We start from the raw sequence: 15,486 nt of genomic DNA on the forward strand, positions 1-15,486 counted from the left end.
TCCTACCAAAACTGCTCTTCCCCTTCATTGTCAGACCAGCTCCACCAGCCCCCAGTAGACCTGGCCTCCTAAATTGAGTCCCACGTTCTAGATACCCAGACCCCTGACTATGTCACCACTGTTCTAACCATTTATTAACCTGGCAAATCCTCCTAGCCTTTTTAAATTATTCCCCTTTATCCTGGAGAACTGACAAAAAGACTACCTGAGCTCCAGAGCCTCTGACCACCTCTGCCAGGGCTCTGTAGTCCTTCTTTATGTTCTCTGGGCTACTGCTATCTATATCACTAGCATCCACATGGATCACTAGAAGTGGGCAATAGTGGGACTTACTAGACCAGGCAGCATCTCTGCAACATCCCTGATCCGTGCCCTTGGTAGGCAACACACCTCCCTTGAGATGGGTCAGGCCGACAGATGGGTGCCTCTGTTCCTTTCAAAGTAGAGTCCCCTACCACTATGACCCACAAATATGTGTGGCTTGAGTGTTTCATATATAAATGGTTTCAATGTTCCCCTGAGCAAGACTGCAGTTTGACCAGCATATTTATTAAGTTCTGGACTCATTTTGCTTCAATGTATTTGAAGCAAAATGTTGTTGTTGTTTCCTTTTTTAAGAAAAAAACACACATAAAACACAAATTATGCTTTGTCTATTACACTTTAAACATCTCCAATCAGTTCAATGATCTCCCTTAATTCTGCATTGCCTCCAACCCGCCCTGGGTCTACAGATCTCTACCAAGCTGTATGTTCTTTTACACCTGAAGGCTGAAGAATTTGAGGAAAACTAGAGGTAGCAATGTCTAATTCAAAAGTAGAATTCAACTTCTAATATAAAAACGAGGCAGCCAAACAGGTACTATTTCAGATAAGGACATACTTTGTAACATACAGTTTCACAGTCAGGACACAGATGCATTCTTATAACACATCATGACAAGGAGCAAAGCGTCCAGAAACAGAGCACTATCCAAATTTATTTCAAATAGTCATGTCCAAGAGCCCACCATAACGATACTATGTATGGCTAGGGATGCTCTCATCTACTGCATCATTATCACATTAGTGATACAGTAAAAGAGACGCAGTATCACACTTCCTGCTGTCACAGGAACCAAAGCAGGCCTCAAAGTTAGGTGAACAGTGAAGCTGCTTCCAAGGCCAAGTGATGCATAATACTGGTATTTACAAGTCAAGTTTCATAGCTGGATTACAAATGAAGGAGGGGCATTCATTTTCACAACAACTACAACTAGTTAATTTGTAAGGCTTCCCTTCTCATACTAGGATTACTTACTTGTAAGCATGAAACTCTTAAAGCAGACACTGAAAGTGCTTAAGCAGACAGTTTAGTGCAGAAACAAACCATAGCTGACACTTACCTCATCAGCTTGAACTTTCGAAACAAGGTCCTTAAATGCCGGAAGGCAGCTCAACCTCATCATTGCTTCTGTTTGCTCTACAGTCAAACCATTGATTTTTGGAAGAGATGCAGAGTTTAGTACAATCTCCTTCCCTCTCAAGAAGTGCTGGAATTCTGCATCATATGTAGGCTCCCTAACGGTAAGGAAAAAGAAGAGCTGGCCTAGGTGCATTCAAGACAACTCTCACTTTTCTAACTAAAGTGAAGAGAGAAAACAAATATTTACCCAATAGTGCCTTTCAGTTTAATCCGGGCCAACAACATAGCAAACGTTATATGATCTTGATGCAGCATACCACGTGCCACTCTATTGAAAGCCACCTACCAACAAAATAGTGAAGACAGCAATGTAAGAGGCCTTGAACTCTGACCCTTCAAAAATACAGAATTACATTTAGTAATTAAAAAACTGAACCTGAAAGAGATCCTTTGTGATGATTGAGAGACGCTGAGTATTCTCTGTAATTCCCTTCAGATTTGGGTTCTCATACAAGACATTGTGATAGATGTCCAAGAAAAACTGGAGAGAGTATTGGTACAGAAAATGTATCTGAAAGACAAAAGAGTTTGTTTTTAATTCCTAGAATCCTGCTGTTTGACAGTCAATGGTTTGTGCCTACCAAATTGCAATACAGCAGCTAGGGCTGGAATTAGGCTGTGCCTATTTAGCTTTGAACTGTAAACACATGAAGCTTCTGATAGGAAGAACAACTCACCCTACCTGTTTCAGTGACTCCATAGTAAAGTAGATACTACTGCATGCTGTAGAAAGAGGCAAGTACTGCTGAGAAACAGTCTCCACTTCTTGCATGACAATATCTGTCTCTTCTACTTTTCTGGTGACCTCTGCTGCTTCCTTCTTCAAGTTCTCAAGAGTAGTAATGATGGTGTCATCGTCCAGGATACGTCCCTTCACTTCATTAAGCGCCTGTAGCAGAGATTTTTCTAACTGACGCAAGCGAAGCTGAAATTCACCTTAATGAGAAGAAAAATTAGGTTACATATTGTAGACATGTATTAGTTCCTAAGAATTACATGAATTCTGCGTACTTTGTCATTGGACATTCTAAAAAAGCAAGAGTATCAGCTAAAAAGATATTTCGCTTGTATTTCTACAGCTACATAAAATCACTGTACTGTTTTAGAACAGGAGGAAGTTAGTTTAATTTTGGTAAGCATACCTTGAAGCTTGAGCAGGTCAGAGCGTTTTTCATCAACATCTGGTCTTTCAGCTTTCAGGACTTCATTCAGACACTGGCTCTGTAAGCTGCTGCGAGTAACTGTGAAGTTCACAAACGTAACACGAGAGCAGAGGTCTGGTGGGAATTCAACCTGTCACAGGAAACACGAAAAACTCTCTCAGTTCTCTGACATACCATTTTTATAAGCAGGATAGCCTTTTGTTTTACTTACTGTTGGATCTCTGGTGGAGAGGAAGATAACGAAGGATGGTGACAAATCAATATCTTGGTCTCCAAGAGTAATCAGAACTCTGCCTCCAGTTCTCCGGACTTCACGATTCAGAACAGGATTCAGAACTGGATCATAGCTCTCCACATCCTAGAAGCAGAGATTTGTTACAAGATTCTGTTGCTTGCAAGTGTCTCAAGCTAAAAAACCTGATCCAACTAGGGCATAAAGCTTTGGTGAGCAATCAATTTATGGCTGGTTTGGAATATGGATCACATTCAAAGGTATTTCTAGTTTATATCTGTAGCTGAGCTACACAAGCCCACAGCTGAGGCTACTACAACACAAAATCTTGGAAGGGGGCTATCATTAATGGTCATAATTGTGTTATTTCTAATTCACAGCAAGCCCTTTTCTAAGCAGCAGAGGCAACAATTACTGATCCCATCTGCAAGCTAATCCTTTTTCTTCCCCACTTCCATACTATAAAACAAAAAAATATATCCATCTGAAGTCAAAGTCACTATTCCTACCATTGCCCATTTCTTTGTATTAAACTTCTTCCTGCTACTCAGAGTAGACTTAGTTCTAAATAATTAGCCGTATTAGGTACTATTATCTATGACTAGAGATAGCGAACAAAAACAAAGGACAGACAGACAGGTTGCAAGTCGTTTTGTAAAATGGAAATAAAGAAAGATCATTTAAAAATAAAAGCATCTGATCTTGAAATGGTGCAAAAAAAAAAAAAGCCTTCCTCTGTGTATCTCACCATATTTTTCTAAGGAGTAACACCTCATACATGACTACTAGTTTACTTGTTAAATCATGGTTTGAATATAAAGTTGTCTGCAACTTAGTAACAGAACAATCATAAAGTTTTCTAGTACATGGCAGAATTTTTAATAGTTTCTACATCACCATACAACTAACCTGGACCAGAAGTGGGTTACCAAATCTCAAGGCACTTTCCAAGTTCTTCCTGAAAGCATCATCCAAGAAACTAGTACGAGTTATCTTACGGTCTTTATATTCATTCATGATAAACTCTGTAGCTTGCCCAGAGGGATCGATGATCAATGGATACCTAAGTTGGTAATAAAACACTGTCATTATTTGGGTTTTGACTGCAGACAGTCTCTAAGCAGTTTTATGAATTTAGGTTAAGTCTCAACTCTGAAAGCCTGTATATTGAAGGAATAAGCTGGCCAGGTTCAGTGACTTGTTTCAGTTCAGGGCAACAAAACAGCTTCAGTTCAGGCCAATTTATTTCAACAGCTATGCATAAAAAAGGCAAGGAAAGATGAATGAGCTCTTCAGTTTACACACAGTTAAGAAGCTTTTACAAACATTGTAAGTTCTCACAGCAGTGAAATTGCTGAAACTGCTTTGAGAGAATCACTGTGATTTTTAGATATGTGCAAAGCTCCTGTGAGCATGTTGGTTTAGAATTCTACATCTTAGAATGAAATACCTATTAAACCGCTTGAGCATGATGGCATTCTCAGTGCACAGGTCATCTGCAGGTAGAGAACTTGCTTGCCAGCGAAGCCGCTCATCTGCATTGGAAAGGTACTCTGTCCTTGCGATGTCTGTACGGAACTACAAAAAGTACATCCAGTTAGTACATGACTAGAGATTCTCCAACTAGCTGGTGAGGACATCTTAAGGAAATGCAGTTCTACAAGGTATTATTTTCCAGTAGCTCCATTCCTTACTTACCCATCTTAAACCTTCTTTCCTATTTACCATTTACTACTGCAGTAAATGCATACACAGTTAACTCATAACTGCATCTTTACCTGAATATTTGCCTGCTGCAAATGGTGAGACCACGTAGTGAACAGATTCTGACGCATCTGCTGATCAAAGTAGCCAGCATAGGCAATAAAAGCTCCTGAAAGCAAGCAGTCTCCAGCAATAGTGGACATCTGATTCTTGAAAGTTTCACTTGTCTTCTCCCATCTTTCACGTTCAGCAGAAAGACTCTTCAGAAGAGCTGTGCTGCGGTTTACCTAGAAATAAGTGGTTAAGTAGTCTTCAGATGACAAATTGTTATGGTAGTCTTTCAGGACACCTAAATACTATCTCTAGGCCCCAGTTAGATTTAAAGCTCAGAATGAAATTAGTGCTTCTACACTTCAGTGTTAATTTATTATGTTGTTTTTAACTGTTATCTTGAACTTAAAAGTGCTAAATATTAGCATAGCAGTGTCTACTTGCTAATGGTTAGATCAGATAGACAGAGAAATTCTCCCCCTTCCACCCTCCCAGAAGCAGCACAGTTAAGACATTACAATTACCCTGCATCCATGCCTTTTTCCAAAGGCTTTCTACTTAGATTAAGCCTTATGTGAACTGTCTTGTTAATCAACCAGCAACATGAGTTGGTATTTCCAACTCAAGCCATGGGTTTCAGTAGTTTAAGAAGCTTTGTGATGTCCAGAGGTGAAACAGCTCAAATGCACTACACAGGGGAAGCAACCAAGTCTGGGCACAAGTATGAAGAATGGTTCAATTTCCTACTGTTAAAGATTAAAGAATGGAAAATTATTATATAGGAGTCTTACTTTTGCTTCTACAGCAGCCAAATCTGCTTTAATAGCCTGAGCCTCCGAAATCAGCACTGCATATTCTTCTTTGTAACGAGCAATACTGGCCTCAAGATCACGAATCATCTGCTCTACTTCATTTGCTTTCTGTTGGTTGTCTTTGGCATCATCCTCCAGCTTCTGCAGTTCATTGCGTAGAGGTTCCACTCTTTTCAACATATCAGCATAGTTCAGCTGTGAACAGTAAACAGGCCCTTTATACTTTTAAACCAGTGTTAGTAAGAACCACAGCATTCAGGTATATGTTATTGACTGCATCTTTTCAAGCTTAGAAACTTGCAACCAGTATGACAATGAATAGCTACTTAACAGAAACTTAGAAATGTTTACTAGTACCTAAGACTTTTGTTTAAACCAAGCATAGACACCCAAGTAATTGCTTTCTGCAAGATCCTTTTACTGCTCTGTAGATAATACAGGAAGCAATCTGAAAGGTTGAGACCACATGAACTAGTATACAGCACTGTTCTGCGTAAGTACTTGACTGCGTGTCCATGCCAGCCACTACTGCGCTAATGTGACTTTCCTATTAAGGAACTGAATATATAAGTCAAAACCAGTTAGGATATGGCCTATTTGCAACACTGAAGCTAAACAGTCTCTCCACATCATGCCATTCACAGCAGGCACAGCTTTAACAAGCCAAGCATTGTTGTATTGACCACCAATAGGCAAGGAAAACCATTTTTCAATACCTCAGTCTGGGGACATCTTTCCAAAAGCCTATTCCTTTAGGAAGCTAGTGAAGTATTTAAAAGTCTGCCTGAAAGACCTTGACAGAGCTGCTTTTGAGTGATGCTCATTTTGAGGCAAGATGAAACTTATGCAGTCTCTATTAAGAGGATGCATTGCATTTTCCAGTTGTGAACTTTGTCTTGCAGAATGACACTACATACAGAAAAGATCTTGCTTACCGTAAACCTGAAGTTTTGCATGCAAAATCTTTATCACAACTGGCCGTTAGCTCTCTGGCACAGTACTAGAGAGCCCATCAGCATTCATCTGAATAATCTACTGATTTCTCTGAAGCAAAGCAGTTTGTAGTATTTCGTTGAATAGAGCCAAATTCAGAGCCTTCAGACACGGTTATACACCTTCAGGGTCACTCTTTTCATGTTTGCTTCTCCAAACTACTGACTTTACCTGTGCAATTGCCCACTTCACCATAGGTCCACAGGCCAGTGATGCTCTGTTTACAATTTCATAGTTGTAACTTGGATTTGACAGGTAGTTTTTCTTCATCTTCTCCCGGATGGCATCACTGCAAAGGAAATGTTTTTAGACACAGCACGAGTACACTGTATGTCAGCACATGTGTTCATACTCCTTTATCTGGCCTGCCTTCCACAGCTGACATGAACATTTCCTAGCAGTTCTGCTGACTGGTAGCTGGGATGTTTTAATTAGTTCAAGATGTTGTTTTAGCAATTACAGTTTACAAGGGTTAAAAAGCATTTTAACAGTATTTTAAGATTAGTCACTCATAAATTGCTAAGCTCTGCTCAGAAAAATTTGGAGTTGGAAGGGAATTCAGTGTCTCTATAGTCTAATCTGACCTTCTACTCAGATTCAGAGCCAGCTGGGTCCCTGGATAAAGCTTCAGCCACTTGGTCTGTTATTGCCGCAAAACTACTTTCAACTAATGATGTAGCTTTGAACAGCAACACACTGCTTTGCAACTATGCCTTAAGGTTACTCAGCAGCAGCTGTTTTGTTCCAGTCTGACAAGCCACCTTTGCTTCAGTAGTCTTTTTCCTGTACTACCTACACATTCACTACATGCAACAATAAACTGGTCTCAAAAGACCTGAAGTGCTACCAAAGCAACTGCACAGAGGGAAGTCCAGTTATGACCTTCAGTATCTTTGTAAACAGATTATTCGCATAAATAGCACACGCTTACACTTTACCTGATTTCCTCAGCAGAAAAATTAACAATGGTTGGAATGAAGTTCTCTCTCATGATGATGGAACGTATTTGTTTCCAGTCAGTTGTACTTTCACCTAGTAGCAGGCAGATTGACTCCAGTGCTAACTTAACAGCTGCAGGTGGATTAGCCATAGAACGGACCTCTACCAGGTGCTGTTTCTTTATCGACTTCACAGCTAACCAGTGCCAGAAAGATGATGAACATTGATTAGGAAAAAAACAAACAGTTAGCTAAGTCCACTGAAGTACCTTGGATTTGTAAAAGCATTTCAAGATTCTCAAAGGGAAGTTGAGATTATTGGAGAAGCAGATACTAGTGGATAACATTTAAACTACTATATCACAAGATAAACTTCTGTGATTGTCAACTTCCAACTGGCCACAATAAGTGAATCATTTTTAGGCAACTTATTCTGCTGCCTAAAAATGATTCACTTAAATCAGTGATTTCTCTATCCAGTTTAACAAATGGACAGCTTGACTGTATGGTGTATGTGCAGCAATGAGGCATCAATGGCCTTTCTGAGTACGAGCTTTTTAATGAATACATAGACTGAAGAACTAACTAGTGCTGGGCTGCTAGAAAGAAAGCCACAGGCCATAAAAGGAGTATCAGGTATCAGACCAGTACTACAAACAGCTCAACCACTAGGAATTTTTTCAACACTGTTCAGCTATATTCTGAACAGAGCCTACACTTCTGTTAGACAGGACTAACTCAGACCACAACAAAACACACTTCCATGGACTGCAGTTTTAGACCCAAACCCACAGGGTGATGTCAGTTGATAGCATACCGTTCTGAGCTTCAATGACAGCAGGCTCCACCTTGTCAAGATCTTCTTTTACACTCATCTGCTTGTCTGCAATGACCTCCTGCTGCTTGTGCAGCTGTTCTTGAATCTCCTGGCTCATGACCTAGAAGGAAATTGCTGCTTTTTAGACGTTGAAATTCTTCCAGTACTTGCTCTGCAGGCTCTGTTTTGTAAACAAAAATATTTACAAATACACAGACAAAACCACAAATATTTTTACCTTTTTCTTCTCAGCTTCCTGCTGATCCTTCACCATCTTTTTCAACTTGTCATTGGCTGCTGCATTCTTTACTTCCAGTTCCTGACTCTTTATTCTTAGGTCACGCCGCAATTCTTCCACCTTAGATAGGTTGTAAGATGGGAGAGAAAATCCATTTAAGCACAGAGATCTATTTAATCACTCCAGACTTATTGAGGGCAAAGTTTTAAAGGTACGTACCTGATCAACTGTTTCCTTGATTTTTCTAAGACCAACATTCAAATGCATTTGCTGTTCCTCCAATTCACTTCGTTTCTCATTGAACAAGTTGGCATAATGGTTGATGAAATCTAAATAGTGGCGTGGTGTGATTGCCATGGTTCTGCCTCCCCGTTTTGCCAGACGAGCATTAGCCTTTAGGCAAGAAAAGGCTGTTGATTATGCATTGTTTTTAAATCTATTTGGATGCCAAAGATCGTACTTTTTAGGAAACTGGTACATGGTGCTGTGGCCTAAAGATCAACAGAAGTTAAGCAGTGTAATAATAGCATACCTGATGAAGAGTCTGATGAACGAACACACAACTATTAACAATAGCTTCCCTGTGCGTTGGTGGTTGGGGTAGCTTATCGTATACAACTGGCATGTAATCAGGCACAATGTAATTTGGTTTCTCAAGATCCATTTTGCTTGTGAACTCTTTGCCTACTTGGTACAGTGCCTCAGTTGACCAGTCTCCAAACCAGTTCAAGACACACCTGAAACACAAAGCATCTGTGAAGACTTTCCCCCTAAGTACTGTTTTAATAGTACTTGCAATACATGCTGGAATATATAGCAATTACCTGTTGAAGAGCGCAGGAGACGTAGCTGCCCTGTCCTTCAGGCCCTCAGAAGATGGATTCATAGTGAACACAACATGGAGATTGCGAATAACTTGGCTGGTGAACCATTTGTAGAGTTCTTCATGTGAATCTAACATTAAACCTTCTTTCTGTGCTCCTTCTTTACACTGAGTCATAAGGGTGGCATATTCATCTCCTTCAAAGAGACCAGGAACCTAATTCAAAAGATAGTTTTGTTGTAGCTTATAGTTGTAAAAAAGGTGCTTTAAGTATTTACTTAAAAATCCTCCTACCTCTCCATTGGCTAGGAGAGTGTTCATTCTCTCCAGGAATCCAGAATCCAAAACATTTGATTCATCCATTATGAAAGCTATTTTTTCATTTTTGCAGCCTGAACGTCTCAATACTGTCCTAAGGTCTTCATCAAAATCTTCACCTGTGTATTTTCTGTGAACCTAGTAAGATTTAACACTGGTTATCAATATTTTGCTTTAGATTTTAATGTATTTTTTTAGAGGTCAGTATTTAAGAAGTGTGAGCTTTGACTAACAGGGTTTTTGAAGTTAAATTAGCATGCCAACCTTAATTTGGTAGACACTCAAACCATTCATCCAGGCAACAAATCTTGAAAGGGTTGTTTTTCCTGCTCCACTGACTCCAATAAGCAGCAAGTGGCCCTGTGGCTGACGGAAGATTCTGAAAAAGAACATAACGAAGTATGTTTGGCAAGTGTTATCAACTTACTGATGCTTTCCCTTGAACAGCTAAACTTCCAAGTTAGTACCAAAACTGACACACCTTTCCAGATAGGATCCTGCTATCTGGAAGCCAGCAGTATATTGTCTATGGACAACAACAGGATCATGCTCTATTCTCAGAGTAGCCTGACTACAGAGGAAGTAAGAATGCAGCATGATCCTTTTGTTTCAGAAAAAGTCTCTAAATACTATTTACACTATCAGCAACTGAAGTCTCAACTTACCGGTCAATTCTTAACACATGATCCAAGACTTCATTGAACAGAACAAGTGGTACATCAAGTTCTTCTTCATAGAAGACCTTAAGCCTAGCTTTCACATAGTCTCTTAATTCTTCTTGATCCACTGGAATATAATCCTGAAAGAATCAGCCAATACAGTATGGATTTTAAGATTACATAGGGACCAATTTATGAGTAGATGAAAGCAGAACTATTCAAATACTTACTTAAGTAACAATGCTTTACAAAAGCTGTACTCATTTAACTTGCTTAGGAACTGCCCACAGCCTAAACTGCCACAGATAGCAGCACAGGGTTTGATTATCTACTGAACCTATCATAGCTTGAATCTGTGCTGCCAGTCACCAAAGAGACTTGGGAAGTACCATGACAAACTTACTCCCCTCCCTTACTTCCTCAGTTTATTTTAAACAGCCTTTCCTAGCCACTTGCTTTTGGCAGCAGGCTAGATGAACTTTTGCCTTGACCCTGGAAGATTTCTACAGCTTGCACAGCTGTATGACTTCAGATAGCAAGAAACAGTCCACCATAAAGAGTATAACATCAGCATTATCCAAAGGTCATTGCCTTATCCAAGAGATTCCATAAGCAGTAACTGTCGTCAACTTTCTGTAAGTGTTTTACCGTTCTTGAGAAATACTGTCTAATACTGCTTGTAGGTACTGTGGTAGATCTTACAATAGCACTTCAGATAATCATAGTAACAGCTTCTCGGGGATCAGCTTAACAAAATGAAGGGCACCAATTATCATGTTAATATACATGCAGATAGCTTGTAAGAGCTGCATCACTCAGTTGTTGCTCCCAAATTTTTTTTATTTTTTATTTTTAAATTTTTACTTACTTTTGACAGCCAGTTGCTGTATAAAATAGGTCTGCTCATAGCTTTTTCTTTGTCAATATTGGGGAAGTGTTTCAGAGCAACCATATCAATGTTCTCATCAGTCCAGCGTCTCTCCTCATCTTCTACGAGTCTGAATAAAGAAACAAGTCAATGACTACAAATCCTCTGTAACAGGAGGATATACTCACATCACAGGGCAGTGCTATGACTGAAGTATGTTTCTGCTTTGTGCAGATACTACTCCTTAAGAGTGTAGAGTGAAGGGAAATTCTATTGTATTAATGCTATTTAACATGAAGCACACTTCAGTTTGGCCTTCTAATGAAAGTTGGCAAGGAGCAGGGAAAATTAATTTTTAATTATTTGTTTTTTTGGTTCCCCATCTCATGTTTATTTTACCTGTCCTGGAAGAGACGTAAGGCTTCATGGGCCCAAATCCTGATCAGGCCTTCAACTGGTAAGGTTTCCAGTGGTCTTAATGCTTCGAATATGCCTCTCACCCATCTAGTCATTTCACGAGGTGAATAGATGTAGTGTGGCTGTGTGTCTTGAGTGAATCTCTCCTAAAAATTTGAACTTCATTGGTTAGTTCATCTTAAATTTGCATTGTATTTTTTACAGGCCTTGGCACTGCAAGATATTATTTTGTTAGCATCATCCAGTAGCTTTCACCAGAACTCTGTTAGTCAAGCTCCTGTACACATATTATCCATATGAAAGACAAACAATGCATGTTAAATGAAGGAAGATTTCTAATACTAGAGGATTGGGGTTGTATTTAACAATTTACCTGAGACATTGTGTAGAATTCTACCATAGCAGCAGTAAGAGGTTCTGCGTATGTACGAAGTGATGGGATCAGCCTTAGCATTGCACGATTAAATGTCCCATATATCTGAGTGAGTGAAGCTGGTCCAGGATAGTCCACATAAACCACAGGAACATGTCGTAAAAATCTGAAGATAGCAAATTACAAAGTCCAGAAAGTCAAATTACAACTTGTACTATTCTCATTATGTTTTGCCAAGACTAAATTAACATCTTGGTTCAAAATTATTATTAGTAAAAGCAGTTGGTTTGATTGCTCCTTGGTGACTCAGACCACAAAGCATACTGAAGTATCCACAGCCCTTCAGACAGATCGTTCAAGGAGCATAGCAGTGAGTCCACTGGCTGGCTGTCCTAATGAACCAACTAGCAGTTAGTTCACAAGTAAGGAGTAATTCTGGCACAGCTGGCATTAAGCAACTGTATTAAGAACAGATTACATAGTTAATGCTTCAATTTTGACCCCTATTCTGTTGCTATATGGAGTTTACTAGATGCATTACCTATGTGAGAGAGGTTTTCTTCCAGGATCTGTGGGTGGATTACATGCACCAACAAACTGAATTCTCTCCAGTTTCACCCACGTCTGGTCGGATGTACGATAGAACCCTCCATGTTCCACCATCTGGAAAAAAACAGAAGTAAAGTAAGATCAGTGGAATGCTGTATTTCCTTGAAAATAACTCTTGTGGTATAGTTGATTACAAAGAAAAACAAACCTGTCTAATGAAGGATATGACTCTTTGTGTGCCGTACTTATCCATATCTGGCAAGTTGATTTCATCACAGAACAGCACCAGCCACTTTCCTAATTGCACGGGAGCCAACACCACTCCATTAGGTGTACGCCTGTACTCACAGTAGTGATCGAAAGTTTTCAAGAGCAGTTCTGGAGTTGTAGCACTAGAAAAGTTGAGTCCAACCACCTTAAAAAGAGAATATTGAAAAGAAATAGTTACAATACACTAAGGCTTGAAAAAGAGTATATCAAGAGGCCTGAAAACTTGGCTATCTGTGGTGGAAGTACGTATACTATCTATATTTCAGGTAAGTCTGTATTATGACTGTATACTGTTGGCTTCTCACTGTATGTTCTCCATTTACCATGCAGCAACATCTACTGCCCAGCCTTGTACTTAGAATATTATAGCTTCATGTAGCTGTTACTCCATCTAAATACACTGAAAGATGAGAGATATTCTTAAACATTACCACAGGTTTTTTAATACTAAATGAAGCAATGCTCCTGTATTATTGAAGTAGCAAAGGAAGTAGGTTTTAGGTTAAGAATTTTGAGACAGAAATACAGATTCTGCTCAATAAATTTTTCTGTTTTTGCTATGTATACAAGTGACTGACTAAGGTGGATGTATCACCAAATTCTGGTTAGCAAATTGTTTTCCTGATAAATCAAGACTGCTTTAATCTTTAAGGAGATTAGAGACTTGCTACTACTCTGTAGTTAACACGTATTCATACACACTCATACCTCCATGTCAGGCAGAGCTCTCAGAGCACTGAAGAGGGTCATGGTCTTTCCAGAACCTGGTGGGCCACACAGGACCAGAGGTTTGTGTTCTGCCAGCCAAGTATACAGCAATGCTTCATGACGAACTGTATCTAGGGTTGGTACTACAACATCAGGAGCTGCAACTTTGTGTGTTTCAACTTCAATTTGAGGAACCTTCGATTGCCATGGCACCCATTCACCTGTAATGGACACCTAGCAGCACAAAAACATGATCAGACAATTTACAATAGGAATATAGCTTAATCTTAAGTTAAAATATGTTTTTTTTAAACCACAGAATAGTTTGTGTCATCAAATTTGATGTGTTTATTTAAACAGGCAGCTTGATAGCTGAACTGTGAGACTGTAAAATTTAAAATAGCCTAGTGCTTTGTTTTCCAGTTTAATCGCTAAAATCTGCAGCAAGCTCCCAAGAATACAAAAGAGCAACACTTTTATCATAAGAAAGGTTTACCTCATAGTCAATTATAGGTATGTTGGGTGCAGTCGGCAGTGGCACAGTGGTGATTCTCCTAATGTATTCTCCCAGTTCTGTTCTCATTTTCAAACGACTGTCTCCAGAAAGAGACCACAGTATTGCATAGACCAGGTACCTCTGTAAAGAAGCAGTAAAAGCAGCTATTGGTTTAACAGCAATGGAACAAACCCTAAGGAACAATCAATAAAATCCAACTGCTATAGCAACACATCAAACACAGCAGTCACTTAGCAGCATATTATATTTACCTGGATGTAGCGCTCTAGTTGATCTATCTGCATTGGGAAGTCTGGATGATTGGCATTGTACTGGGCTACGTTGCGGCAAGCTTGATGCAACATGGAGAACAGAGAACCAAGACAGCGCAAGCGGGTAAGATCCATAATATGCTCCAACTTGAAAGCATGTTCAAGAGCTTTAGTTACCAGGCCATTAGATGTGAAATATGGCTGCATTATTGTTGCAGCATCTCTCTGAATCTGTTCGGGGAGACAAACAATGCTCAAAGCGCTTGCTTCTCATTTGATTACTAGGCAGCAGGTTTGAAATACTTCACATTTTAATATTCTTTAAAAAGAAAAGAAGTATGTTAGAGAGGATGTCAGCTTTTCTATGATAGGCTGTCATAAATTCTAAGTACACCGTACTACTACTTGTAATACAAGCATTCCTACTACCTTATCCCAAAATGTAATCTAATTTATACCTGCAACATTGGGGATGCTGCTTCTTCTCCTTCATCTTCTTTGCCCTTTCGCCTTCGCTGAGCTTCCTCCTCACCTTCATCCAGAGGAATGCTTCTTAGTCTGGCCAGGAAGTTATTGAATATCATGTCTGTACTGAGAACATCCTCACTGAACCAGACCATGCCACACCTTGACACAGTAGCCAAAGTGGCATATTTTAGATCCTGTACTTCAAACATGATACGCACCTGAAGAACAGAGATTCAGAACAACAGTTTGAACTAAACAACCAAAAAAGCAAACCAAACCTAAACCTCTCTCCCTCCACCCAGAGACCTTTCAAAATAAGTTGATTTGTGTTTAGCCTCTGAATAATCAACAGCAGCATTAAAATATCCTAAAGTAAGTCCATCACTGACTGTTACACTAGTTTTTTATATATCCCACAGAGTTTGTCTCACAAGGTCAGAGTGACTATAATGTGAGATGTTTGTTTCCACAAAAGATCCTAACTCTGGCAAACTACTACCTGAGTTCAGTACTACTCTGGCTTGTAATGAGAAAGACGGACAGCACTAGTACGGATTAAGGTAAAAGCAACAAGTTTATAGGACATCACATAAGCATCAGGTAAAAAAAGTAACATTACATTTGGTGGAAGGCTGAGACGTTCTCCATTTGGCAGAGTCAGTAGCTTGTTGTCATCCAAAACAGAGTTCAAGTTCTCAACCCATTCAGGGTCTACATCACCATCAAAGATGATCCACTGACGTTTCTGCAGTTCACCTCTCACATTGTCTATGATTCTACATTAAAGGAAATAGTTATTGCAGTAGGGAACAAAGAATAAGGCCAGCTTATTCATGGCGCAAATGTACTAGC

At 39.5% G+C, this 15,486-nt stretch overlaps 1 protein-coding gene across 1 annotated transcript in view; it reads right to left on the reverse strand.

Annotated features, from left to right (window-relative positions):
- The window catches only part of DYNC1H1 (dynein cytoplasmic 1 heavy chain 1), a 47,864-nt gene that overhangs the window by 11,741 nt on the left and 20,637 nt on the right, over positions 1-15,486 (reverse strand). The window contains exons 34-63 of the mRNA XM_065685226.1: positions 15,254-15,410; positions 14,625-14,852; positions 14,167-14,397; positions 13,895-14,035; positions 13,399-13,632; positions 12,629-12,835; positions 12,413-12,534; positions 11,872-12,037; positions 11,481-11,644; positions 11,082-11,211; positions 10,220-10,353; positions 9,819-9,933; positions 9,531-9,692; positions 9,238-9,452; positions 8,946-9,150; positions 8,633-8,806; positions 8,414-8,533; positions 8,176-8,296; positions 7,359-7,554; positions 6,592-6,709; positions 5,407-5,622; positions 4,639-4,851; positions 4,311-4,438; positions 3,770-3,923; positions 2,840-2,986; positions 2,608-2,758; positions 2,148-2,401; positions 1,842-1,976; positions 1,653-1,747; positions 1,386-1,560 (exon numbers count right to left, since the gene is read on the reverse strand). Coding sequence (XP_065541298.1) covers positions 1,386-1,560; positions 1,653-1,747; positions 1,842-1,976; positions 2,148-2,401; positions 2,608-2,758; positions 2,840-2,986; positions 3,770-3,923; positions 4,311-4,438; positions 4,639-4,851; positions 5,407-5,622; positions 6,592-6,709; positions 7,359-7,554; positions 8,176-8,296; positions 8,414-8,533; positions 8,633-8,806; positions 8,946-9,150; positions 9,238-9,452; positions 9,531-9,692; positions 9,819-9,933; positions 10,220-10,353; positions 11,082-11,211; positions 11,481-11,644; positions 11,872-12,037; positions 12,413-12,534; positions 12,629-12,835; positions 13,399-13,632; positions 13,895-14,035; positions 14,167-14,397; positions 14,625-14,852; positions 15,254-15,410 — 5,008 coding nt within the window. The remainder of the gene's footprint in view (positions 1-1,385; positions 1,561-1,652; positions 1,748-1,841; positions 1,977-2,147; positions 2,402-2,607; positions 2,759-2,839; positions 2,987-3,769; positions 3,924-4,310; positions 4,439-4,638; positions 4,852-5,406; positions 5,623-6,591; positions 6,710-7,358; positions 7,555-8,175; positions 8,297-8,413; positions 8,534-8,632; positions 8,807-8,945; positions 9,151-9,237; positions 9,453-9,530; positions 9,693-9,818; positions 9,934-10,219; positions 10,354-11,081; positions 11,212-11,480; positions 11,645-11,871; positions 12,038-12,412; positions 12,535-12,628; positions 12,836-13,398; positions 13,633-13,894; positions 14,036-14,166; positions 14,398-14,624; positions 14,853-15,253; positions 15,411-15,486) is intronic.

Source organism: Lathamus discolor, chromosome 6 (genome assembly GCF_037157495.1).
Source record: "Lathamus discolor isolate bLatDis1 chromosome 6, bLatDis1.hap1, whole genome shotgun sequence".
Taxonomy (NCBI): Eukaryota; Metazoa; Chordata; class Aves; order Psittaciformes; family Psittacidae; genus Lathamus; species Lathamus discolor.